A 27,892-nucleotide genomic window follows, 5' to 3' on the forward strand; every position below is an offset into this window, starting at 1 on the left:
CCGGAACTGCAAAAACAGTAAATATTCTCCAGTCAAATTATCCCAAACAATGAACCCAAACAAAAGCAGAGATACAACCAAATCTTATGCTCTGCTTTTATTCGAGGACACAGCTCTGTTTTAAATCATCACTTACTGGGTATTGTACCTGCAGGAGTAAAATGCATGGTACAACGTAAAAATAAATAAAATATAAAGACAGAAAAGGGCACCCCCTAATGGTGGGCGAAACCCCCCATACTGTGGCATAAACTCAGTTACATAGCAAAAAAAAATTAAGACACAGGCAGCAGCAGAGCCAAAAGGGGAGGGTGCGGTCTCTGCTAATGAACACAGAGAAAAGGATTTTAAGGTGAATAAAAAAAAATATATTTTTCCTCTTCTTTCCACAGGACACAGCTCTGCTTTTTTGAACCACTGGGATGTCTCAAAGCAGAGCCACAAAATGGTGGGAATAAATAAATAATAATAATAAATATAACAGACTGATTTGAACGGCGGTAAAAAATCTACACAGGCCACTCAAACAGTTACATACAGTGCCTTGCAAAAGTATTCACCCCCTTGGCATTTTTCGTGTTTTTGAAAATTCTGAAGATGTCAGTGACGAAACGCGTTCGACGGAGTTACGCCTATTACGTCAGTTCCGGGTCGCCGACGTTCGTTGGAACGCAGTTGGAGTGCAAGCCAAAACTGCGGATCCACCAAACGGCTTCCACGTTCGTATTGATATTCACGCTAGAAGGGCTCTATCCCTGGGGGACTTACAAAAACTGGAGTGACCATATTAACAGGGTATATCCCGGGACATTGCTTTTAAGTGGTTTTTGCACTCATAGTCCTTTGTTTTTTTGGGATAAAGTGCCATTAGCGTGTGGTTTATTATCTTTCTCTCAGCCTGGTTCTATGATTTACAATCAGTTTTTCTTGAACGATACCATTTATTTACACATGGGGGCTGAGTGATTTTTTAGTGGACTGTGTTTCCATATCTTTTCTCAATATATGAGATTTGTTTTTTCCATCTTTTATTTTTTGGTTTTTATTGTTTTTTATTATAATATTTTTTGTGGCAATAAATTGATTTTTTATACAAATTACACTATGGAGGCTACAATTTTTTTCTTATGAGGATATATGAAATCTCCCTCTGGATGCGATTGAGGAGCTGGACATCGGCAGACTTTGATCTCAAGGCGAACTACCCCTGCAGGGGTGCATTCTTCTGGTGAGTGGGGTATCTTGTGGGGGAACACAGAAGTCACGTTGAAGATTGCACAAGAAGCACTAAAGTCACTTTTGAACATTTTGCAATTGCACCACTGAAGATTTTTTTGAAAATTGGACACTATTTTTGTATTTTTATCTTTATTTTTAGGTTTACCTTTATTGTTTATTTTCATTTTTATTTATTTTTTATTTACTATTATTTTTTTATTATTTTTTCTTGACCATCTTTAAGTATATACATTTTTTCACTATGGATTGTGCTATTTAATTTGTTGGCTGATTGATTTTCTGATTTTTTTCACTTGCACTTTCTGATGCACTTATATATATATATATATATTTTTTTTTTTTCATATATATGTTTGTAATAGCATTTGCACTTTTACAGCTTGTACATTTAGGATTTGAACTAGAATCTCACAAGCACATATATACATATGCCTCTTACTGGGAATTTGCTTATTTAATTATATTTTGGCATCCATGCGATTTTAGGCAATATTGCACTTAGCAACAGATACACATATACAATTTTCTGTCTTTTGCTTGTTGTTTTTTGGTTTTTAGTTCTATCCTTTCTCCTTTGTTTACTGGATTTATCTGTTAATCTCAGGAATTAATTTCCATTAGGGAGATTGTTTTTGTTTTGTTTTTTTTGTTTGTTTTTTTTTGTTTTTTTTTGTTTTTTTTGGGATATTTGAGTAGCTTGTAACTTGAAAAATCGCATATAGCATCACTTTTTGGCATATACCCCTTTTTTATTTTATTTTATAGGATGGACACATGAGTTATTTGGGATTTTATATTACATATACTGACCTTACTCTGTAGGGCTGTGGCCGATACAAATTAGATCATCTTTGTGATTGTAATAGATTCTAGCAGGAATTGTTTTTGTTGCCGTTTTTCTTGATTTTAATAGAAATAAGTAGGACTCTAAAGGATTTAAGGAATCCCGGAAGAAGGAGTTATCTTCATTTTATTTGTTTTTATTTGTAATGTGAATTAATGTTGGCAAATAGGTAGCGCCAATTACCCCGGTCACCTTATTGTTTTATTTTTCGTGTTTTAATGCCTCACAACCTGGAATTAACATGGATTGTTTGAGGATTTGCATAAATGTTATTTACAGAACATGCCCACAACTGAAGATTTTTTTTTTATTGTGAAGCCAACAACAAATAGGATAAAATAACAGAAAAAGTCAATGTGCATAACTATTCACCCCCCTAAAGTCAATACTTTGTAGAGCCACCTTTTGTGACTATCACTGCTCCAAGTCACTTTGGATAAGGCTCTATGAGCCTGCCACATATTCCCACTAAGATTTTTGCCCAGGCCTCTTGCTTAGGTGTTGCAGCCTCTGGGGCCTTTCAAAAAGGTGTGTATATGTAATGACAGATCATGTGACACTTCGATTGCACACAGGTGGACATCATTTCACCAATTGTGTGACTTCTGAAGGTAATTGGTTGTACCAGAGCTTTTTATGGGCTTCATAACAAAGGGGGTGAATACATACGCACATGCCAACAAACAGTTTCTTTATTTCTGAAAAATCATTTTTATGCATATATTTTTCTAATTTTACTTCAGCAACTTAGACTTAGAATATAATTCAGATTAAAAAAACATCGAACTAAAGGCTGTAATGTAACAAAATAGATAAAAACCCAAGAGGGTGAATACTTTTGCAAGGCACTGTAGTTAGTCAGGTTGAAAAAAAAAAGACACAAGCCCATCTAGTTCAACCAAAAAAAAAAAAAAAAAAATCCCATATACACAATCCTTCAACCACAGTTGACCCCAGCAAAGCTTGCTCCCATTTGCTACAGCAGGAGAAAAAAATTCCTTCCTGATCCCCTGACAGGCTATTGGATTTTCCCTGGATCAAGTTTACCTATAAATGTTGATACCCAGTTTTATTATGTACATTTAAGAATCCAGGTCTTTTTTTAAAGCAATCTACTGAGCTGGCCAGAACCACCTGGGAGTCTATACCATATTTCCACAGCTCTTAAGCCGGCCACACACAGTTTGAATTTCGAAATAATTTTCTTTCGAAAATCGTATCTAAGAATTTTCGTATGAATTTCACACCATTAGTGGGCTGCAACAATAGCCGATTTTCGTGTGGAAATCAAATTTGAGGAATCGGACATGTTGGAAATTTTTGGAAAAACAAACGATATTCTAATCAATGATGGGAGAATCGTGCGAGAAATCTAATAAGAGAAGGAAATTTTTACGGAGAGAAATGATTCCCGGTTACGAAAATTCTTTTCTTTAGCAACATGAAGTGAAATTGAAGGCTTGGTCGGCCCAATTTCGAAAATCAATGGTGGCATGATCGGAGCACAAAAAAAAAAAAAAACTTTCTGATTTTGAAAAGAAAATTTGTTCGAAATTTGACCGTGTATGGCCTGCATTACTGTGAAGAAACCTTTCCGTATTTGGAGATGAAATCTTATTTCATAAAGAGTGCTCCCTTGTCCTCTGTGATGACCTTAAAGTGAATAACTCAACGCCAAGTTCAATATATGACCCACTTATGTATTTGTACATGTTGATCATATCCCCCCTTAATCTCCTCTTCTCAAGAGAGAATAAATTCAGTTTCTCGAATCTCAAAAGCAGTAAACTAGAAAAAAAAAACACACAGTTCTAGAAGAAAAAATAAATAAAATAAAAGAGTCATTCATAGCAATAGCGCATAAAAAAAAAAAAAAATCTTACCCATCTTCCCATCAAACTTGGGTCGGGACTGAATAGTGGTTACAGTAGTTATCAGGGTACCATCTGGCATTACAGTGCGATCCATCTCCACTTTCTTAGTAGGTGTGATACTGAGTCTTTCAGTTGGTGTTCCCAGAGCAGCATATGTAAGGTTAACCTATGGTATATGAAAATGTAACTGGAGATCAAAACTGGAAGCTAGATGAAATATAATAAAGAATAATTGTATATAAATCCAACAGATACAATTCAAAGACGTATAAATCATAAAAAAGGCCCAAACAATATTTTTAGTTTGCTTACAAAAACAATTACAATTCCCAATATACTAGTCTTCATTGATGGACAATAATGATGCTCAAATAATGGTTGGCTGTGCGTAAATTTGTGTAAATACAGATATTTCAGGGGTGAGGAGGTTGATATGGGTTTGTAACTGAATTTAAAGTGAAGTAGTAATAACTAACATGTTGAGTTTTCTCAATTTTTAATGTTCACATTAACTTTTTTTTTTTTTTAATGGTTCAGGTTGAGGAGACCACTTAAGCTCCCAACATTATATTGGATCAATTACAATAAACTCTTAACAGATGTTTCAATATGACAGACTGTTGCCAAAATACCAAAGACATCTGTCATGTTATAAAGACAGAAGTCCTACCATTACTTAAAAGTGCAGCTAAAGCAAACTTTTTTTTAAAGTTTTGGATACAGTGGAGAAGAGTTAGCAACCTTGTCAAGTTTTTATTGCTGTCTGCGTCCCCTCTGTGGACAGTTATTATGTCCATTGGTCATAGTAACACCATAGTCATGGGTGCTGAAAGTGTAACAGGAATACTGTACGATCCTTCCATGGTTCCTTCCATGCTTGTTGTGGGCCTAAGAGGATTTCCCTCAGTTTGAAGAGATTTTCTCTTGCTTTCCATTGCGACTATCTGACAGGATGTGAAGAGAAATCTCGCTACTGAAGTATAGATTGTAAATAAAACTGGACAGCTCCTTCCAGCAGACTGATGATGATGATCTCTCAAGAGTCTCAACATAGTGACTTTACAGATGTAAATGTGTACAAGTTAGTCTGGGTTCACATATATGCAGGGCTGGTTTCTGTGCAGAGTCCAGTGTGGTTTCCATTCCGGAGTTTGAGGTTTAATGTGGAAAAATGTAAAATAATGCATTCAATTGGCAAAAATATAAATGCAATCACTGGGGAGAGAACCTCTGGGGGAATCTAGGATGGAAAAGGACCTGAGGTTCCTAGTAGATGATAGCAGCAGCTTGGCATTGCATGCCATTGCTGAGCCTAACAAAGCAAACAGAATATTGGATTGCTTTAAATGGGGTTTAACTCCAGGAATAAAGTGATAATTCTTCCACTCTATAAGACTCTGGTCCGGCCGCACCTGGCGTATGCTGTCCAGTTCTGGGCACCAGTCCTCAGGAAGGATGTACTGGAAATGGAGCGAGTACAAATAAGGGCAACAAAGCTAATAAAGGGACTGGAGGATATTCGTTATGAAGAGAGATTGAAAGCACTGGACTTATTCTCTCTGGAGAAGAGACGCTTGAGAAGAGATATGATTTCAATTTAAAAATACCATACTGGTGACCCCATAATAGGGATAAAACTTTTTCCATGGAAGAGAGTTTAATAAGACACTTGGCAACTCATTAAAATTAGAAGAAGTTAGGTTTAAACCTTAAACTGCGTAGAGGGTTCTTTACTGTAAGAATGGAAAGGATGCGAAATTCCCTTCCACAGGCAGTGGTTTCAGCGGGGAGCATCAATAGTTTAAAAAAACTATTAGATGAGCACCTGAACGACCACAACGTACACAGATTTACAATGTCATACTGACATATAAATCACACACATAGGTTGGACTTGATGAACTTGTGTCTTTTTTTCAACCTCACCTACTATGCAACTATGTATTTATATACATTTAAGTAGAACCAAGCCCTATTCCAAATCAGTCTGCAGTGCTACCATAATGCAACTTGGCCCATGAGAGAGCATACAAACTGACACCGCCTATTTCCAACATTTTAAAGCTAGGCAGAACTCAGCCCAGATGTGCAAAGGCAGTGTATGCTCTTCTGCATCCAGTCCCCAAGTGTAAAGAGAAATATAAATGTACATTCCAGATTGTCTATTGCATTTCTCACCTCCACAGAGATGGCTTGCACTGCGGTTTTAGGCAACACTGGACTTGGAGTCAGAGGGTATACATGCCTTCGACTCATTTCTCTACCCGGTGAACACAGAGCCACTAAGGTGTACCCCAAAAGGACATCTGTCCAGAAAAAAAAAAAAAAAAAAGTAGCACAGATGATTGAATGGAAGCATGTGCATATTTGATCAAAAGCATCAATTATTATCGATTATTTTATCAAGAACAATTAATGATTTAACCCATCAGTAAAATTCAAATCAATACTTACTGTCTGTACTCTTGGACAGCTGCCATACCTTCAAAGAAAGTCCCTTACTCTGAAGGGTAAGGTCACTGTACAAGAAAAACAAACAGTTATCCTCAGATCTTCAAAGTCAAAAGAATATCATCTCGTAGGGCACCTAATGCAAATCAAAAACATTCAGGCATCCAACCCTATAAAAGCTCTTTTCTATTGAGCACGGACACATTTTAGTTCCCATTACACCTGCTCACAATGTCAGTTCCTCACTCCACGAGACACTGCAGACCTCCCCTTTGTTCTGCAATCTGATAGCTCGGGTTTGTTTTCTTTGGAAGGGATTGTCCAACTCGGCTTCGCACATCAATTGAACATCTAAAAGAAGATCAAAATGACACGTTACAGAAAACAAAGAAGCATTAATACAAGAGCAACCTCCAATACTGTAAGATAATTCACATAAAAAAATGTAAGTAGAAAAACACATTTTGACAGTGCTCTGCTGTCCATTTGCTCATTATCCAGAAGTTAAAACAAAATAAAACCAACAGACCGATGGCAATCGGAGTGAAATGCTATTATTCAATATACTATACAGCAACGTTTCATTGCAGTATTCATCCTAGCCACCACTCCGTAGATAGGCAACTTCCATGAGGAAAGTTCTGTATAAACAGGTCAGCAAATTGGAGAGCCTTCACTTCTGTCATCTTCTTAAAGTGAGGTGTTCCTGCTATATGTATATTGTCATTATCTGGGTCAGACTTGAAATGTGACATTAAACATTTTCCATACACTGAGGTTATTCGGATATCCTGTTTATTACATAAAGCCAAGTTAATCTATAGATTAACAGATCTTCAAATGAGGCTGTCCTCCTTTCTTGAAGCCCCTTCCAGTGTACTTGGAGGTGTGGTAATGTGCAGGGCAGTGATGGAGAACCTTGGCACCCCAGATGTTATGGTACTACATTTCCCATGATGCTCTAGTACACTGCAGATTGCATGAGCATCATGGAAAATGTAGTTCCAAAACATCTGGGGTGCCAAGGTTCGCCATCACTGGTGTAGGCCATCTGCCATGCAAGTTTAATCACACTGCCCTATCACTAGAGGCACTAATCTGAGTTGTTAGCTGCTTGTGATACCTTTGAAGGTTGTCACCCTGTTTGCGTGCTAGGTCAACAGTGGTAGGATTATTAGTAAAAGATTTACAGTGACCACATAGAGCATTCTGATAAGATCAGTCAGTCATGAGCCAGACCAGCTACTGACAAGTTCTGTGCAGAAAGAATACTGGAAGAAATGCCATTAAAAGGTTCAGTTAACTTATAGACCTTATACCAGTGATGGTGAACCTTGGCACCCCAGATGTTTTGGAACTACATTTCCCATAATGCTCCACTACACTGCAGAGTGCATGAGCATCATGGGAAATGTAGTTCCAAAACATCTGGGGTGCCAAGGTTCGCCATCACTGCCCTATACTTTCTATATCGAGCCCTGATGAAGGGGGTATTTATGGACCCCCAAAACATGCTGGGAGCTCTTTTGTCCCCCTGACTCTTACTGCAATAAAGTCATATCTGGACCTTCCAGAAGTAGTGTGGCACTTAGATTCACATTTTTGTTTCAGTACAATACAAGCCAAGGAGACTGTGGGGATCCTCTGGGGTGTAGAATATGCTTGCCCAGGAGCCAGATCACTTACATCAACATCATTACATTATAATAGCAACGCCAATAAGATAACCTTACAAATTCAGCACTATTTTTCCACTTTCCTTAATGTCATGAAGTTTAGGTATTGCACATTAGTACATGGTTATGTATTCTTGTTTTGTTTTGATTAGTAATGCAAGACCTGCTTATATTGGTGGTAAAGTGTAGCCATTGGTACCCCCCTGCCTGTCATAGTGCCAATGGCTGTGGCTACTCTCTGCTCAGTGCCCCACTGTAAAAAGTGCCATTTATAACAGAACATAGAGTTGCAAAATAAAAGAGTTTATTAGAAAACACAAGTGAGATTATTTATGCCACTCCCCCCCCCCCCCCCCCCAAATGATCATTATCCAAAATGGTGTAAAAAAACACCTGTGACCTACACCAGATTTTTAGTTTGGTAGGCTCATCTATAGTAAGCCTACTCCACAGGTATAAGAAAACAATGCCTTACCAGCCTCTAGCAGCATTACGCTGTGTAGACGCAGTTGTTGAACAATTAGTCTGAAAGGCTCTGCTTTGGAGGAGGATTCTGTCAGCAGTTTGTCACAAATACCCTGTGCAGGACAGAATTTTTTTTATAAGAAAGATAAATAAAATAAAGAAAAATAAGGCAGCAGAAACTGGACTCACCGTATTACCATTATTAGCATTTATGGTGAACATCATGGCAGGTTCCGCTGAGAACAGAACATTCTGTATTAGATCTTGTAATGTGCAAAGATCTGCACTCCTCTCTGTGCTCTGTGTGTGGGAAAAAAAAATTCTCAGCCAGATCTGTTGTCGACGGTTAACTGTACTTTTGAATCACAGTAAATTCTAAAATATTTAAAGGGTATACAGAAAAAAAAAAATTACTTTTATAAAAAAAAAAAAAAAAAAAAAAAAAATACCTCTCAAAGTAAAAAATTCTGGATCAAAACAAAATAGATCTTCTATTATGAAATTTAGAGCTATACTAAGGCTGAGTTCACAGCAGGTGCGTCCCTTTACACCGATTCAGGTGTGAACCAGGTCAGAATTTTTGCCTGAATTCGCACCTGAAAAATGGACCCAAAAGACACACAGGACCCTATGCCAATGCGGACCCCAGTGTTGTGTGAACCAGCTCCATTAAGAGCTGGTCACAGTCTCCTGTCATGCAAATTGGATGTGGGGGAAACCCGCATCCAATTTGCATATGTGTAAACCCGGCCTAAAAGGATCTATTGCCTCTAAAGCAGCCAGCATGACCAGCGAAAACTGTCAGGCTTCCAGCTTTGCTCCCATGTTGCCAGCTTCTGGGATACCTCCTCCCCTAGCTCCTCCATTTTTCTAAGGGACTAAGATTTCTCTGGATATGAACTCAAAACTTTTATTTGTTACAAGTACAGCTTGGATCTTTCAAGAACCCAAGAACCACATGGATGGCAAAGTACACTTTTCCTATTTCAGTATTATAGGAGTTTCAAATTCTCTTTTGATTTAAACTGATGGCGCCCACATTGAGCAATGATGAATTACATACCACATCGTTGGAGGCATTCTGTATCCAATTGTCAACAAAAGGAGGGCAAAAGATGCCATGCTATAAGCTACACAAGTGCCACAAGTGAAGACAGGGGTACCTCTCCTTGAAAGTTTTTCTGTTATATGTGATGTCTGATACACATGCCATTATTCACTCTAACTCAATTCTGTTTATATGGAGGTTGGCCTTTCACTAGACACCCTCATGGACTTTAAAGAGGAAGAAAACCCTGGTGGGTTTTACTTCCTCTTTGTTTCCTTGCAAAGGTAAAGCATAATGGGCTACTATGCATCGCATAGTAGCCCATTATGTGACACTTACTTGCAGGAGAAGCCCACAATGTCCCAGTCTTCTTCGCTAGCAGCAAGCGTCCATTCTTTACCCCTCTTCCTTCCAGGGCTGCGAACTCCAGCTCTGTGACTGGCCGGAGTCACGTGATGTCACTCCCGCACATGTGTGGGGGAGCCGCCAGTCACGGCATGACCCGAGCTAGAAACGGCACAGTGTGCCCTTTCTAAATCCAACACATGCGCAGGATAAAGCGCCCTTTGTCGATTTGCAAATATCTCCTAGACCGTGTAGGTCTAGGAAATATTTCAAGCACCTACAGGTAAGCCTTAATCTAGGCTTACTTGTAGGTTAAAGTGGTCTGTAAGGGTTTACAACCACTTTAAATGCCATTAACCATATGTAATGACCCATTACACCATTTATACGTGGGTTGATTTCATGCTACAGCTCATAGGAATTACAACACTACTGGCCATACAGGGACAATATTGTCCACATGTTTGGATTTCTGTACACCCATAAGATCTTTTAATGGACTTAGAATAAAATTTAACTTTAAACCAGTCCAGGAATATATTTTACCAAAGGACCCCTTTCTTTGAAATCCACAAAATCATCAAGTATAAGCTATACTATATAATATCACAATAGGGAGGAGATAAAAAACAAAACAAATAAAAAAACAGTTATCAGAAAAAATGTTTTTTAAGTTGTTTGTTCATTGTGTCAAATACATGTCATACCGGATATTACAGAATGTAATAAAGAGTGGTTATTGACACACATTGTTTAGTCAAACTTTGTATCATACAGTCCAAATATGTTGTAGAACTTACAGATAATGTGCAAGGATACATGAGAAAAAGCACGGTGAATAAAAAGAAACCCATTTAGAACATCAAAGACTCAACATAAAGAAAAGTAAAAAAACAGTTAAATATTCTGCATGGGTTCTGCATGCCCCCAGGTCCCTGGGGACATGCCATTCCCCAGCATTCTAAATGACCTACCTAAGTTACTAATGCTATCACACTCTAGTGCTGTGCAAGTTCTCTTTCCAACCATTTAAAGCAGCATTTTCTCGTTTTTAACCATGTAAAAGTCTATCTTTAACCAACTGATGTGGTTTTAGCCCAGCAACCTCCAACCAGGCCCGCCACATTGTATAGGATCTGTGCTGCTAGTGGGAACCCTGGGAGTTATCCAAATTTGTGCAATTAGTTTGCGGGCAACATATAACAGATGAAGAATCACCGTGTGTGCTGAAGGGGATAACATCTCATCATCCAGGGCACCCAGTAGACATATCATAGGGTTTCATGGTATGGTGAAAGTATAAACCTGAGAAATTGTGTCAAGGAATTCCTTCCAATAGTGGAAGTGTTTGGGGCACTTCCAGAGCATGTGCAAAAGGTCACCATTGTCCCTCTGACATTTTGGGCATAGGGGTGTGTCACGTTCCCCCCATTTGTGGAGTCGTGCCAGCGTTCTGTATGCCCGATGTAACAAAGAAAGGACAGTTTTTGAGAAGCGTATACCGAGACCAGGGGGGTGAAGGCGAGGCAAAGTTTCCACATCTCCCCTTCAATGGCCCCCACATCCTCCTCCCATTTGCGTCTACAAGGTAGTCTGGCGGGATCTTGGATTGTGTTGAGAAGCATGTTGTAATACCTTTCTTTTCACCTTCCATTAGGATCCCTTGTATCAGTGGGTGGTACATCAATCTAAGCTCTGTTTGTATGGACTGTCTGCAGTACTTGGCGCAGCTGCAAATACTTGTAGAAATTAGTACGCGGTATATCAAATTCTGTTTGTAGCTCCATAAACGATTTAAAGATAGTCCCATTATATAGTTGTGCAATGTAGCTTACACCCGCACTTTCCCAGTTCCCAAAGCCTCTAAGTTTGTACAGCTCTTTAAAGTTAAGGTTTCAGAGGGAGTATGGGACAGAAAGCCTGTATCCTCAGCAGCCTTTTAATATAGGACTATAGTGTTTTTAAAAGGAGTACAGTTGGAGCTCCAGGGTCTAAATGTGGATATCCCACCTCCAGACATGTCAGTGCTGTCGTATTATCCTCCGCATTGATATGGAGGAGCTTGCCGATCAGATCCGATGCATCTGTTAATCTCCAGCCTCCCAACTGTTGTAGCTGTGAAGCAAGGTAATAATCTCTAGAGTGAGGTGCTGCCAGTTCCCCTTCATCTTTATTATATTGCAACGTCGATCAGCTAATTCTTGCTGTCTTTTTATGCCGTACAAGTTCCCGAAACTGGGAGTCTATCCTATCAAACCAGCGTTGAGGAATCCAGACCGGGGAGTTGTTAAAGATGTACAGTAATTGGGGTGCCCACACCATTTTTATAAGGTTAATTCTCCCTACTACGGATAGAGGCAGTGTACACCAGGCATTGGATTTATCCCAAAATTTAACAAGCAAGGGAAGTAAATTAAGGGATAGGTATTGAGATACATCTGAGGATATTTGGATACCTAGATAGCAAAAGGAGGAAACTACCTGTACCATTGCCGCGCACTCCGGCAAGTGGGTTGTCACCTAAATAAAAGCAAATTCTCGTCAGCATATAATGACACTACATCAGTACCTATGTCACGCTGAAATGCCACTATGTTACTGTCCCCCTTTATTCTCCTCAACGCGAGAGGTTCCAAAGCCAGGGCAAATAGCAGGGGTGACAGTGGGCACCGGTCTGGTGCCCCAGAACAGTGGAAAGGGCTCCAATAGTTCCCCATTTACCCTGATCCGGACCAATGGCTGTGCATACAACAGTATAACCCAGCTAAAAAAGTTGGTGCCCAAGCCTAGATGGTCCAGCACTTTCCACAGGTAAGGCCACTCAACACTGTCGAAGGGCTTAGCTGCATCCAGTGAGAAGATCACCCTATTTCCTGTATTGTTGGCAGGGATCTGCAAGTTTTAAAAAAAAGTCTCCTGATATTTTGAGCTGTGGACCTAGTGGGTATGAACCCTGACTGGCCCCAGTGTATAAGCTTATGTATCGCTTGTGCCAATCTAGTAGCCAACACCTGGGCCAGTAGTTTGACATCAGTCGTGAGGAGAGAAATGGGCCTGTAGGAGTCTGGCAGTGCAGCTTCCTTGCCTGGTTTCAATAGTAGAATAATGATAGCCTTGTTCATAGAATTGGGCAGTGTTCCCTCCTTTAATGCCTCATTGTAAACCTTCAGTAGTGTGGGTAATAGTGTACCCACATATCTTTTGTATAAGTCGGACAAAAGGCCACCTGCCCCCGGGATTTATTATGAGTTTGTGCTATTGCCGTGGCTAATTCTTCCTCCATCAGTCGGGCATTAAGTAAGGCCTGTGTCCGAGGCCGAAAAATTAGTTAATGTACTTTTTTCCCCCAAGAAGCCCTCTATTTCCCCTTTCTGTAGTTTGCACTTTAGATGAGTAGATATCCATATAAAATGTTCTAAAAATTTGTATTACTGTGGCAGTCTGCGTCTGAGTGACACCATGTGCCTCACGTATGGCCAAAACCATAGAGGTGGAGCTCTGTGCATGTGCTAGAATAGCCAGCATGTGCCCTAGCTTTATGTTTTTGATCTGGTCAATGTAGACTGTGCTTCCTCATTAGGGCTCATACACTCATGAATAGGTGTTAAGGCCCGGTTCACAGTGGTGTGACATATTCTACTACTTTAGGAGCACATGTCGCATTACGTGTATAAATAAATAGTTCCCTATGAGAGCCATCTTAACTAGTCCGACTTTGAAAAAGGTTCCTGCACTACTTTGGTCTGACTTGGGCATGATTTCAGCCCATTGATTTGTATGCAAGTTGCATCCAAGTCGGATCATCAGCTTAAGTGATCCGGCTTGTGGTATGCAACGCGTGCTTTAAGGATCTTGAGGGGGAACCCCCCTCCCTATTCTGACCTGCCAGGCTCCATGCTCGGATAAGAGTCTGGTATACCTTTTTTTTTTGGCGTGGGGTTTCCCTTTAAAATTCATACCAGAACAAATGGTCTGGTGTGGCCTTAGGGGGACCCCACGCCATTTTTAAAAAAAAATTCCGTGAGGTCCCCCCCCTCCAGATTCATACACCAAAGGGCCTGGTATTGTTGGATCAAAGTCAGATCCTGTTCGTCGAAGTCGCATGGAAGTCGGGAATTAAGTCGTGGGGCAAAGTTGGAGCGGAAGTCGTCTGACTTCCATGTCAGAGAAGTGTGAACACGGCCTAACGCCATTTTTTTCAGCCAGGCCAGCCAAGCCAGAACTTGCGGGCAACATCAGATTTGCATCAGAACTCTAGATGGGCCCTGGTGCCACCTTGTCTGCATGAATTGGGATTGTCTGAATTATCAATGTTTTTATTCTGTCAAGCCATCCCAGCTTGACAGAAGTCAATCATTTGATCGACTTCTGCCAAAAGGATATGTTGGAAAATGTTTCTTGATCAGCAGATGCAGCCACTGATAATTGTATTCTGCCAGCAGCAGGTCCCACTGACAATACAATAAACCAGTAGAATTATAATGCCCGATACACAAACCAATACACAGATGTTCCAAGATTTGACCCGATAGACATAGGAGGGGTACAACAATCGGAAAACCAATGTGTTGAATGGAAATCAGAGTATTTAAAGGAGAAATATGGCCAAAGCTCTTTTGGCCATACTTCTCCTTAAGTCACAAAAGTGCACTAAGGCCCCTTTCACATGTGCGGATCTGTTTTCAGGCATCCACTTGCTCAGCAGGGATCAATCCGTTGATCCCCACGGAGGCGGCGGATGACAAGTCCGTCTCTGCACAATGTGCAGGGAGGGACCTGTCAGATCTTCGTTCTCCTCTATAGGGGGATCGGATGAAAATAGATCGCCTGTCTGTTTTCATCCAATCTGATCCACCAGATGGATGGAAAAATAGGAAATCCACCCGCCTGGATTTAGCGGATCGGATGTCAGTGGACATGTCACCACTGACATCCGTCGCTCCATAGAGATGTATGGAGCGTCCGTTCAGGTCCGCCTGAAAAAACGGAGAGGCGGATTTGAACGGTCCGCACGCGTGAAAGGGCCCTAAGGCTCCATTCACACCTCAGCATCTTATAGCCTGAAGCTCCAAAACGCTGGAGCAGAAAAAAAGCAATTATTCTCTATGGAGATGGTTCACATCTCCACTCCATGTCGCCTGAAGCTCACAAAAAGGTCTGGAGCTTTTTTTGTAGCTCAATTTGAACAGATTTGTGCGTTTTTCTGCCTTTTACATTGGCAAACTTTTGACCTGTTTAAAATTGCTGCAAAATCGCAGTAAAAACAAGCGACTCTAAAAACGATACACTCAGGTGTGAATGCAGCCTTAGTTCTACACTCCTGTGGCCAAGATTCAGCTGACGGAAAGCTAAAGCCCGCTGCCAGCTGATGTCACAGAGCCAGTCCAAGCTGACAAAAATGTTGAGATTCACTCAGATGCCTGATTAGGAGCTGGCTCCCCCTCTTAGAATGCCATTGAGATTCTGAGCCAGCCGCTCCTGCTTTCTTCATAGTCCGGCGCTCAAGTGAGCACTGGAAGGGCAGAGCACAGAACGATAACTGACAATCATCACTCTGTGCTTAAGAGAGGACCCGAGAACTGAGCAATCAGTGATCTTCGATCACTCAGTTCTTGGTGTAGAGCCAGCGAGAGACAGCTGCAGCATCAGATAGATTTTGCAGCCATGTACAGTACCTTGCAAAAGTATTCACCCCCCTTGCCATTTTTTTGTGTTTTGTTGCCTCAAAACCTGGAATTAACATGGATTGTTTGAGGATTTGCATCATTTAATTTACAGAACATGCCCACAACTTTGAAGATTTTTTTTTTTTTTTTTTTTTTTATTGTGAAGCAAACAACAAATAGGACAAAATAACTGAAAAAGTCAATGTGCATAACTATTCACCCCCTAAAGTCAATACTTTGTAGAGCTACCTTTTTTGCGGCTATCACAACTCCAATCACTTGCCACAACTTACCACTGGGATTTTTGCCCATTCCTCTTTGCAAAACTGCTCCAGCTCCTTCAAGTTGGATGGTTTGTGCTTGTGAACAGCACTCTAAGTCTGACCACAGATTTTCTATTGGATTGAGGTCTGGGCTTTGACTAGGCCATTCCAACACATTTACATGTTTCTCCTTAAACCACTCAAGTGTTGCTTTAGCGGTGGGTTTGGGGGTAATTTTTCTGCTGGAAGATGAACCTCTGTCCTAGCCTCAAAATCACACACAGAGTGGTACAGGTTTTGCTCAAGAATATCCCTGTATTTAGCACCATCCATCTTCCCTCAACTGACCAGTTTTCCAGTCCCGACTGCTGAAAAACATCCCCACAGCATAATGCTGCCACCACCATGTTTCACCGTGGGGATGGTGTTCTTTGGGTGATGTGATGTGTTGGGTTTGCACCAGACATACCGTTTTCTTTGATGGGCAAAAATTTACATCGTAGTCTCATCTGACCAAAGCACTTTCTTGCCAACCCTCTCCTCCGTTTTTGCAAACTCAAAACGTGCCATTTTGTTTTTTGCTGAAAGTAATGGCTTACTTCAGGCCACTCTGCCATAAAGCCCAACTCTATGGAGCGTACGGCTTATTATCCTGCTATGTACAGATATTCCAGTCTCTGCTGTGTAACTCTGCAGCTCCTCCAGGGTTACCTTAGGTCTCTGTGCTGCCTCTCTGATTAATGCCCTCCTTGCCCGGTCCGTGAGTTTTGGTGTGCGGCTGTCCCTTGGCAGGTTTGCTGTTGTGCCATGTTTTTTCCATTCGGTTATGATAGATTTGATGGTGCTCCTAGGGATCATCAAAGATTTGGATTTTTTTATTTTTATAACCTAACCCTGACTTGTACTTTTCAACAACATTGTCCCTTACTTGTTGGAGAGTTCCTTGGTCTTCATGGCAGAGTTTGGTTAGTGGTGCCTCTTGCTTTAAGTGTTGCAGCCTCTGGGGCCATTCAAAAAGGTGTGTATATGTAATGACAGATCATCTGACACTTAGATTGCACACAGAGGGACATCATTTCACTAATTATGTAACTTCTGAAAGTTAATTGGTTGCACCAGAGCTTTTTATGGGCTTCCTAACAAAGGGGGTGAATACAGAGGCACATGCCAATTATGAGTTTTTTATTTCTGAAAAATAGTGTTATGTATATATTTTTCTAATTTTACTTCACCAACTTAGACTATTGTGTTTTGATCCATCACATATAATTCGGATTAAAAAAACATTGAACTAAAGGCTGTAATGTAACAAAATAAGTAAAAAGCCAAGGGGGTGAATACTTTTGCAAGGCACTGTGGGCGAATATATAGGTTTATTTTTTGTCATTCCCGCACTTCTCAATATTTAAAAAGTTGGAGTAATGGGTTTCATTCTGATTTGATGCACAAAGGATCATCAAAGAAATGCACAAAACAGATGTCAAAAAGAGGACAGAAGAAAAAAAGGTACATCAAAGAGAACTGGTTCTTAGCAAACTAGAAGGGCAAATATATTACCTGGGCACAATCCCCTTCCTAAATTCACCTTACAAATGCAGGGGAACTTTAAAGTTAACCGGTGGAAGAAGCAGAGGTCAAATTCTAAATTCCAGCAAAGGGGGATTTAAGGCTGAACATTTATTTGCAGGTATTCAGAAGTGTGGTGAATGTGTACAGACGGAAGTGTATGCTATTGCACATCATAGAAAGTAATAGGAAGTTGGTCAAATCAGTTACAGTATCACACCCCTCACATTATTTTAAATATTTTATTATGTCTTGTGACAACATTGAAGAAATTACACTTTGCTACAATGTAAAGTAGTGAGTGTACAGCTTGTATAACAGTGTAAATTTGCTGTCCCCTCAAAATATCTCAAAACACAGCAAATAATGTCTAAACCACTGGCAACAAAAGTGAGTACACCCCCAAGTTAAAATGTCCAAATTGGGCCCAATTAGCCATTTTCCCTCCCCAGTGTCATGTGACTCATTAGTGTTACAAGGTCTCAGGTTTGAATGGGGAGTAGGTGTGTTAAATTTGGTGTTATCGCTCTCACTCTCTCATACTGGTCACTGGAAGTTCAACATGGCACCTCACGGCAAAGAACTCTCTGAGGATCTGAAAAAAATAATTGTTGCGCTACATAAAGATGGCCTAGGCTATAAGAAGATTGCCAAGACCCTGAAACTGAGCTGCAGCATGGTGGCCAAGACTACTCAGCTGTTTAATAGGACAGGTTCCACTCAGAACAGGCCTCATCATGGTCGACCAAATAAGTTGAGTGAATGTGCTCAGCATCATATCCAGAGGTTGTCTTTGGGAAATAGATGCATGAGTGCTGCCAGCATTGCTGCAAAGGTTGAAGGGGAGGGGAGTCAGCCTGCCAGTGCTCATACCATATGCCACACAACAATGCATCAAATTGGTCTGCATGGCTGTCATCCCAGAAGGAAGCCTCTTCTAAAGATGATGCACAAGAAAGCCTGCAAACAGTTTGCTGAAGACAAGCAGACTAAGGACATGGATTACTGGAAACATGTCCTGTGGTCTGAGGAGACCAAGATAAACTTATTTGGTTCAGATGGTGTCAAGGGTGTGTGGCGGCAACCAGGTGAGGAGTACAAAGACAACTGTGTCTTGCCTATAGTCAAGCATGGTGTAGTGTCATGGTCGGGGGGCTGCCGACACTGGGGAGCTACAGATATTTAAGGGAACCATGAATGCCAACATATACTGTGACATTCTGAAGCAGAGCATGATTCCCTCCCTTCAGAGACTGGGCCACAGGGTAGTATTCCAACATGATAATGACCTCAAACACACCTCCAAGATGACCACTGCCTTGCTAAAGAAGCTGAGGATAAAAGGTGATTGACTGGCAAAGCATGTCTCCAGACCTAAACCCTATTGAGCATCTGTGGGGTATCCTCAAACAGAAGGTGAAGGAGCACAAGGTCTCTAACACCCACCAGCTCCGTGATGTTGTCACGGAGGAGTGGAAGAGGACACCAGTTGCAACCTGTGAAGCTCTGGTGAACTCCATACCCAAGAGGGTTAAGTCAGTGCTGGAAAATAATGGTGGCCACACAAAATATTGACACTTTGGGCCCAATTTGGACATTTTCACTTAGGGGTGTACTCACTTTTGTTGCCAGCGGTTTAGACATGAATGGCTGTGTGTTGAGTTATTTTGAGGGGACAGCAAATTACAAGCTGTGCACTCACTACTTTACATTATACCAGTGTCATTTCTTCAGTGTTGTCACATGAAAAAATATAATTAAAAAAAAAATTACAATAATGTGAGGGGTGTGTTTACCATCTCTAAACATCAAATGTCATGAGAAAGCTCATTGCTATAACATTTTTATTAATTTTTACGTGAGAATGCATTATAAATGCTGGTGGACAATGAAACAACTAAGAATGACAATGTACAGTGTGTTAATATATTTTGAAAATGAACTAACAGTACTGGATCTAGAGATCAGTCGCATTAAGTACCAGGATGGATGGCAGTCGGTCAAACAAATAGGTGGAGAAGGAAGGGGGAGGTCTTGATTCCTGGGTTTTAAGGCATATTTTGAGTAAAGTAGAGGATAAAGGATCAGTTAGTTGGTTAACAGTCTAGTTTGGCATCATTGGGTATATTGGAAACAGTGCACTATAGATTGTTGGGTGCCTACAGGCTGGGTTTGGATGAAGGATTCATTGTTGTAGAATTTACTCTTATAAATATGGTGACTATTAACAAGACCCCAGTTACCCATTGCGGAATGGGAAATCAAAATGTGTGGTAAAAGACGCAATCTGGTGAATGTGCTATACGAAGGTACAATACCAAATGGCTAACAACAATGATGAGCGAACTTGCTGATTTACAACCAAAGGCTAACAAAATGTTACTCATGAAAGGTTTGTATAATTTCCTATGCTAACTTTTTCAAATTTTTTTCCTATCCTGACTTTTTTTTACTCCTTAAGGAAAAGTTGTTTTCATCTGTCCTTCTCATTGAACACATTGTTTTATGTATGATTTGCAGATGACCCAGACATTAGCTCTGCACAAAAGATAAACAGGTCAGCTTTGTTAGGAATATTGGGAAAGGCTACCATAACATTTTTTAATATTTACTTTCTTTGATTTAAAGTGATACTTAAAGCTAAAAATATAAATCATTAATCAAAATTATTGAACCATTTTAGCTTGTTTACCTGATGTGACCGACTAGGCATAATCTCAAGCAACATCTCAGGTCGGTCCTTGAAACTCCAGGACACCAGCAGCCCTTCCTGTACCTGTTCCTGTAGTTTAACTTCTACCTGGACACACAATATAAAGAAATCATTGCATTTGCTTTTTTCCTCTGTTTAGCCAAAAATAAATAAAAGATTTTTTAAAATTCTGCAACAGTTAATGGCAGACTCAATGGTCAGCCTAATCGGGGATCTAGCAACTCCTATGTAATACGTTTTGTTGTGGGGGGAAAAAAAAAAAAAATACTTTCTATGCCAACTATTTAGACTGCAAAAAATTATATTGTTTCTAAACCTAGTCATACATGCTTTGACACAAAATACAAAAAACCATCAGCACAAAACCCACTAACACCCCTCTTAATTAGATAACAGTCTGTTTAAAAGTTCTCTTGATTCTAGGCGGTGCATCTCCCTCAAAGATCCACTGGGTGGCGGACTAAAATCTGAAACATAGGAAGGGAAGGAGAGTGCACAGCTGTCCTAGTATAATACTATTTTATTGGTTAAAATTAAAAAAGGGCTCCAGGACCCGATGAGCGGTGTGGGATGGAAGCCCAATACTTGCTGCAGCATCCCGCTAGAGAAGAAAGTTGAGCAACATAGCATTCCATGCCATTTCAAACATAAACATGGGGGCAGTAAAGAGGACCTGGAACTGTTTGGCATAGAGTCCATATCAATTCCGGAAGGTGAAAGTTTTACCCGTCTATGCAAAACGGGAATCCTTCTGGATTTTCACTCTAAATAGTATGACACCTGAGGGGCTCAACGAGGAATCAGAGATAGGTACTTTGATCTAATAACAATTCATTTGATTCATTTAAAATTGATGATTTTGATGATTGATTCAATCAATTTATTGGTCAGCGTATTGAGTTTTGGTATATCAATTCATCCAATGAATTATTGTTTGGATGTTGGTCTATTGAACAGCCTATATTACCAGTGGATAATAGTTACATCTAATTTCATTTTCAATTAAATTTCATTTTAATTTTATTTTTGTATTAAAATTTTTGTTTTGTGTAATTAAATGATAATTCACTGGACTAAAAATATATATATAAAAGAACAAAATTAGAAGCAAAAATAAAGAATAAATCTATTGAGTATATACTAGTATCTTTATAATGGACTATGGATGAGTTTTATATCTAATAATGATAATTTCCTCATTTCCTTTGTTGATTATGCTCCCCATCAATAAAACTGGATAAATTATATATAAAAGCAGATACCGTATATACTCGAGTATAGGCCGACCCGAATATAAGCCGAGGCCCCCAATTTACCCCCAAAAAAACTGGCAAACTTATTGACTCGTGTATAAGCCGAGGGTGAGACATGCCTGTCCATCCCTGTGTGTGTGTCCGTCCATCCCTGTGTGTCCGTCCATCCCTGTGTGTCCGTCCATCCCTGTGTGTCCGTCCATCCATCCCTGTGTGTGTGTGTGTCCATCCATCCATCCATCCCTGTGTGTGTGTGTCTCCATCCATCCATCCATCCATCCCTGTGTGTGTGTGTCTCCATCCATCCATCCATCCATCCCTGTGTGTGTGTGTGTCTCCATCCATCCATCCCTGTGTGTGTCTCCATCCGTGTGTGTGTGTGTGTGTGTGTGTGTGTGTGTCCAGCCTACCTTTGTCCCGAGCCTCCGTCCCGTGCCTTGCCTCCTTGCCTCCGTCCCGTGCCGTGCCTTGCCTCCTTGCATCCGTCCCGTGTCGTGCCTTGCCTTGCCCCCGTCCCGTCCCGTCCCGTCCCGTGCCGTGCCTTGCCTTGCCTCCGTCCCGTGCCCTCTTCGTCGGCGGCCATTGTAAAATTCAAAAGCTGCGCCGCCGCCTTCGCCTGTGATAGGCGGAACACTGAATTTCCCAGCAGCCTGTGTTCCGCCTATCACAGACGTCGTATCATCCTCGTCCGTAGTACGAGGATGATACGATGTCCGTGATAGGCGGAACACAGGCTGCTGGGAAATTCAGTGTTCCGCCTATCACAGGCGAAGGCGGAGCCGGAGGCGCGGCTTTTGAATAGAATGGCCGCTGTCTGTCTGCTCGACACGCTGATCGAGCGGGCAGACAGCGATGACTCGAGTATAAGCCGAGGGGGGCACTTTCAGCCTCAAAAAAGAGGCTGAAAATCTCGGCTTATACTCGAGTATATACGGTAACCAAAAATGCACAGGTAAAGTTTGCCTACTGCAGCTGAGTTTTGGAGCTGTATTTTGTAAAATTATTAAACTTTGCTTCTAAGAAGTCAATCCCCAGGTACATAGCATAAGACAGCAGTACACATTGATCAGCATGCTTTCTTCACTTATCTGGCAGATTTTTGTTTTCTAGAACAAGTTTCTGACATCTATGTGCTTGTCGTCACAATAACTTATTTTAAAAGGTAATCTGTTATAAATGAGATTGTAGGAAAACTTACCTGTGCCTGTTGTATAGTTAAGGATACCTGGTAAGTCTCACAGGATACAGCAGCAAGAGACTCTTGGGTAACAAAGACTGGAAATTTTATAGCATCTGCAGAAATACTGCAGAGGAATACCTGGAGGAGAAATTCATTTATCAAAAACAATTCTATAAAAATAATTATAAAATAACGTGCCCAAAAAGGGTAGGGTTCATACTTCATCTAATCAGGTACTCATGGGTTACAGAAGGAATATGTACAAAATGGAGGACTTTAAAGGCACATTTTATATAAACCACCTCAATACAGTGCACTTACACTCCCTTCCTAACCAGTCAAGCAACACTGTACCCATATGAAACTTGCGTCCTTTTTGCCACACAAATAGAGCTTTCTTTTAGTGGTATTTAATCACTAGTGGGTTTATTAGTTTTTGTGCTATAAATGAAAAAATAAAAAATAAATGTAAATTTTGTGAAAAAAATGCATTTTTCTTTGTTTCTGTCATAAAATTTTGCTAATTAGTAATTTTTCTTCATAAATTTTGGCAAAAATTTATACTGCTACATATCTTTGGTAAAAATAACCCAAATTAGTATATATTATTTGGTCTTTGTGAAAGTTATAGAGTCTACAAACTGTGGAATGTACAAATACCCCCCCAAATGATCCCTTTTTAGAAAGCAGACATTCCAAGGTATTAAGTAAGTAGCATGGTGAGTTTTTTTAACCAGTTCCCAACCAGCGCACGCCGATGTAGGTCGGCAGAATGGCACAGGCAGGCATATTGGCGTACAGGTAATCTTTAATGCTGCTCTGCCATCGCGAGCGTGCCACCGGCAGCGCGCTCGCATGCTGGTCGGGACCCCCGCGAGTCCGGTCGAGGGTCCCACAGACTCTATCGCAGCGGGCATACCCGCGATCGTCTCACAGGGCGGCTGAATGGAGAGATGCCGTTGTAAACAGCATCTCCCCGTTCTGCTTAGCAACTAGTGACGCTGATCTCTGCTCCATGTGATTGGAGCAGAGATCAGTGTTCATTAAATGAAAGCCCAACCCCCAACAGTTAGTAACACACCCCCAGGAACACTTAACCCCCTACACTGCCACCCTCTGGTTAACCCCTTTACTGTCAGCGTCATTTACACAGGAATCCCTGCATTTGTATAGCAGTAATTGCTGCATAAAAGCCAATGGTCCCAAAAATGTGTCAAAAATGTCCGATGTGTCCGCCATAATGTCGCAGTCACAATAAAAATCGCTGATCGCCGCCTGGGGACAGGTTCTCTGATGGCCTGGGGACAGGTTCTCTGATGGCCTGGGGACAGGTTCTCTGATGGCCTGGGGACAGGTTCTCTGATGGCCTGGGGACAGGTTCTCTGATGGCCTGGGGACAGGTTCTCTGATGGCCTGGGGACAGGTTCTCCGGTAGTCAGATGAACTGTGACAGAGGGACCCTAACAGCACCTTCCCTGGAACTGTCACAGCACCAGTCAGTATCTATCGTTGGGATCTCCAGCACGTTAAACTCCAGTGTATGTTCAAGATATCAGTTTAGGAGTGGGTTGATCAAGGAGAAAAAGCAATGTTGTAATAACCAGGGTCACAGCCTCTGACTCAATGGTTATGCACAGTTTACATACAAGTACTGCCGCTACAGCAACAAAAAAGGAAAAAAAAAAAAGAAGACTCTCCTCATCTGGTGGCATCACCACTAGACCCTAAGGCCTCATGCACACAGGGAAAAGCTGCTACCAACTACCAAAGCCACTACCAACGTCAGGAAAAAGCAGCTGTAAAAATTTGCTTTTTTGTAGCTTTTTGCATTGGCATTAATGCATGTTTAGCAGTGTCAGCTTTTAGGAGCAGTTCTCTGCCTCTATTCAAAATTAATGGTTCCCTATGAGAGCTCACTGATTTGAATAGAAGTCACATCCAAGTCGGGTGCGCCGAGGATCCTAAAAGGAGAACCCCTCGCCAAAATGGGAAAAATAAAAAAGAGCCACAAAGATCCCCCCCCCCCCCCCCCCCCAAGATCCACACCAGACCCTTATCCGAACATATAGCCAGACAGGTTAGGAAAGGACACGTATTCCCCCCCCCCCCCCTCCACCATACCAGGCCGCATGCCCTCAACTTGGCTTTAAAAATTACATTAGTCCAAAAATCCAAAATAATTAAGGTCAAATCTGTCATTGAAGGCTTATGGTATCTGTCGAATGTTCAAAGAAGATTCGATGGAGCAGCTAAACTGTATGACTCCGTATAGTTTAGCTGCTCCGTTGAATCTTCTTAGAACTTTCCACAGACACCATAAGCCAAAGATTCGACGTTCGTATGTTTTTCGCTGCTTTGTCGAATATTTGTCGTTCACGTTGAATGTATATAGTTCAAACAGAAAATGGACTGGTGATAGTGATCACTGATCAGACAGGTAACAAGATTGAGATTCTATATACCCTATCTATAATATAGAATCTATAATAATAATAATAATAATAATAAATCCCCCCCCCCCCCCCCACAACATAGGCAGCCTCTGAGGCTATCACAACACTAGCAACACTAGTATCACTATCAAGTTCACAACACTAACACAATAGCAGCAGATTATTATGAAAAGGTTAAATTGAACTGTAGCTTGCTTCACTATTGTTCTGCTGCTGTGCTTATGCTTAATTGCTAAATAATTTAGGTTCTCTGACAAACGGACATATGCTAAGATTGACTGTCTTCTGAAATGATTCAGTGTTTGTATCTCTCTGCTAGTGATCATAAGTGAAAGTAAGTTGGTTGTATGTGTGTACTTAGTTCTGGCTATTTTACTGCTCCTCCTCTTTGGTTACAATCAGCCAATAACATTCATCATCATCATTTTTATTTTACTTCCACCACCCAATTCCAGCAGCAATCCCCCCTCTCTCTCTCTCTCATCACTTTAACCACTTGCCTACCAGGCACTTACACCCCCTTCCTGCCCAAACCATTTTTCTGCTTTTTGTTGAATGACAATTGTGCGGTCATGCTACACTGTACCCAAGCAAATTTTTATAATTTTCTTCACACAAATAGAGCTTTCTTTTGGTGTTATTTAATCACTGCTGGGTTTATTTAAAAAAAAAAAAAAAAAAAAAAAAAAAAAAAAGAGAAAGAAAGAAAAGAAAAGAAAAGAAAAGAAAAGAAAAGAAAAAGAAAAGAAAAGGAAGAAGAAGAAGACCAAAAATTTTGAAATAAATGTTTTTTACTTTTTTTCTCTCAGTAAATTTTGTAACTAAGTAATTTTTTGCCTTCACTTATGTGCACTGATAGGCATTGATGAGGTGGCACTTATGAGGAGGCACTAATATGCCACAATTATGGGCACTGATAGGTGGCACTGTTAGGTGGTACTGGTGGGCACAGATAGGAGGGACGGATAGGCAGTACTGATGGGCATTGATAGGCAGCACCAATTGCCAACACTGACTGGCATTGCTAATGGGCACCGATTGGTGGCACTTGTAGGCAGTGGTGGGCATTGATTGCTGCCACTGGTGGGCACTGCTTTGTGACACTGTATTGCAAAATTGTAATCAGGGTATCATTTGGCAGTGGGTGGGCGGCAAGCAGTTAAAGTGGATGTAAAACCCATTTATGAAATCTGACCTAAGCACATATATCTGTAGCGCTTACTTATCTCTCTCCAAAGCCCCAAGTCCCATGTCTATCTGCTGCTTCATTGCTCTGTTATCAGCATAAATTCTGACGAGTTCTCCGACACAGAAGATAAAAGCAGATGGAAATGTGTGTTGGAGAGGGAATTTAGAGATAGATTAGCAGAGAGCTTGTCTATTCAGACTACAGCTCTGCATGTTTGTTAGTTCCTCTGCCTATGTGGAGGGGGTGTGCGCCCTTTCTTCAATCAGCTCTCACACAGTGTATGCCCAGACTTCACACCCGCTGCTGAAACAGGAAGAAAGGTTTGTATCACAATGTGCACTTTCCAAAGAATACAGGAAAGGGAAAGACAGCAGATTTCTACATAAAACTTATGTAGGCAGATTTGCTTTGTCTCTGTCATCTGAGGCTGTTCACTTCACTGGGGATAGGAGAGGGTCTACATCCACTACTGTATAAAACTAATATTGAAAGAATTGAAAAATGAAAGTACATTCTTTTCTACATTTTGCACCACTAACCATTGATGTGATCTGCTAGCAATGTTCTCACCATGCAGTTGTCACAATGCTTTGTACTGGTAATGTCGCTGATCCTCACATTTTGTTGAAGGTGGAAATTCTCTTCAAACTGCATCTTTAAGGAACTCTAAATGTGAGAAATAGATAAAATTATCACACTGCAAATTACACTTTAGTTTACATTAAAAAAGGTAAGACTTCTGAAATTACCTGTCACATTTGTAATGTATTTTACATTGTTTATCTGAAACTTCACATTTTACTGAACTTGTTAATTTTTCAAATTACATTTTATGGTACTTACATGTCGCCGAGTCATTTTTGTGCTTACTTTAGATTTAACAATTCCTAGCCAGGGTGGATATAAATCAATGATTAAAAAAAAAAATTAACCACTTAAAGACCAGGTCTCTTTTTCAGGCTCGGTGTTTACAAGTTAAAAACACATTTTTTTGCTAGAAAATTACTTAGAACCCCCAAAATTCTACATTTTTTTCTAACACCCTAGAGAATAAAATGGTGGTTGTTGCAATACTTTTTGGCACACCGTATTTTTGCAGCGGTCTTACAAGCGCATTTTTCTTGTAAAAAAAAAAAATCACTTTTTTGAATAAGAAAAAAATAAGACAACAGTAAAATTAGCCCAATTTTGTTTTTATATTGTAAAAAGATAATGTTACGCTGAGTAAATTGATACCCAACATGCCATGCTTCAAAATTGTGCCCACTCGTGGAATGGCATCAAACTTTTACCCCTAAAAATCTCTTCATAGGCGACGTTTAAAAAATTCTACAGGTTGCAGGTTTTTTGTCACAGAGGAATTATTGCTCTCACTCTAATGATTGCAGCAATACCTCACATGTGTGGTTTGACCACCGTTTTCACATGTGGGCACTACTCAAATATGAGTTCACTTCTGCGTGTGAGCTCGTCGGGACAGGGCGCTTTAAAAAGAATGTTTTTTTCTTATTATTTATTTTACTTGGTTTTATTTAATTTTTATACTGTTTAAAAAAAATTAAAAAAAATTAAAATAAAAAAAAAGGGTCACTTTTAATCCTATTACAAAAAAAATGTAAACATCCCTTGTAATAGAAAAAAAAGCATGACAGGTCCTCTTAAAATAT

The 27,892-nt window shown here is 40.5% G+C and overlaps 1 protein-coding gene and 1 long non-coding RNA gene across 4 annotated transcripts in view; one reads left to right on the top strand and one right to left on the bottom strand.

Moving 5' to 3' along the window:
* Nucleotides 1–27,892, top strand: part of LOC143933790 (uncharacterized) — a 283,408-nt gene that overhangs the window by 202,352 nt on the left and 53,164 nt on the right. The gene's annotated exons all lie outside the window — the stretch shown is intronic.
* C2CD2L (C2CD2 like) overlaps nt 1–27,892 on the bottom strand; it is a 62,452-nt gene that overhangs the window by 11,683 nt on the left and 22,877 nt on the right. For 2 of the 3 annotated variants that reach the window (XM_077456816.1, XM_077456815.1), the window contains exons 2-10: nt 26,796–26,891; nt 22,602–22,721; nt 20,130–20,237; nt 8,739–8,849; nt 8,560–8,662; nt 6,639–6,759; nt 6,412–6,476; nt 6,136–6,263; nt 3,967–4,123 (exon numbers count right to left, since the gene is read on the bottom strand). In XM_077456816.1, coding sequence (XP_077312942.1) covers nt 3,967–4,123; nt 6,136–6,263; nt 6,412–6,476; nt 6,639–6,759; nt 8,560–8,662; nt 8,739–8,849; nt 20,130–20,237; nt 22,602–22,721; nt 26,796–26,891 — 1,009 coding nt within the window. Of the gene's footprint in view, nt 1–3,966; nt 4,124–6,135; nt 6,264–6,411; nt 6,477–6,638; nt 6,760–8,559; nt 8,663–8,738; nt 8,850–20,129; nt 20,238–22,601; nt 22,722–26,764; nt 26,892–27,892 lie in introns of those variants that run through there. The other variant, XM_077456817.1, reaches the window with a different exon arrangement.

Source organism: Lithobates pipiens, unplaced genomic scaffold, assembly GCF_037356315.1.
Source record: "Lithobates pipiens isolate NorthernLeopardFrog02 unplaced genomic scaffold, aLitPip1_a1.2 Scaffold_27, whole genome shotgun sequence".
NCBI lineage: Eukaryota > Metazoa > Chordata > Amphibia > Anura > Ranidae > Lithobates > Lithobates pipiens.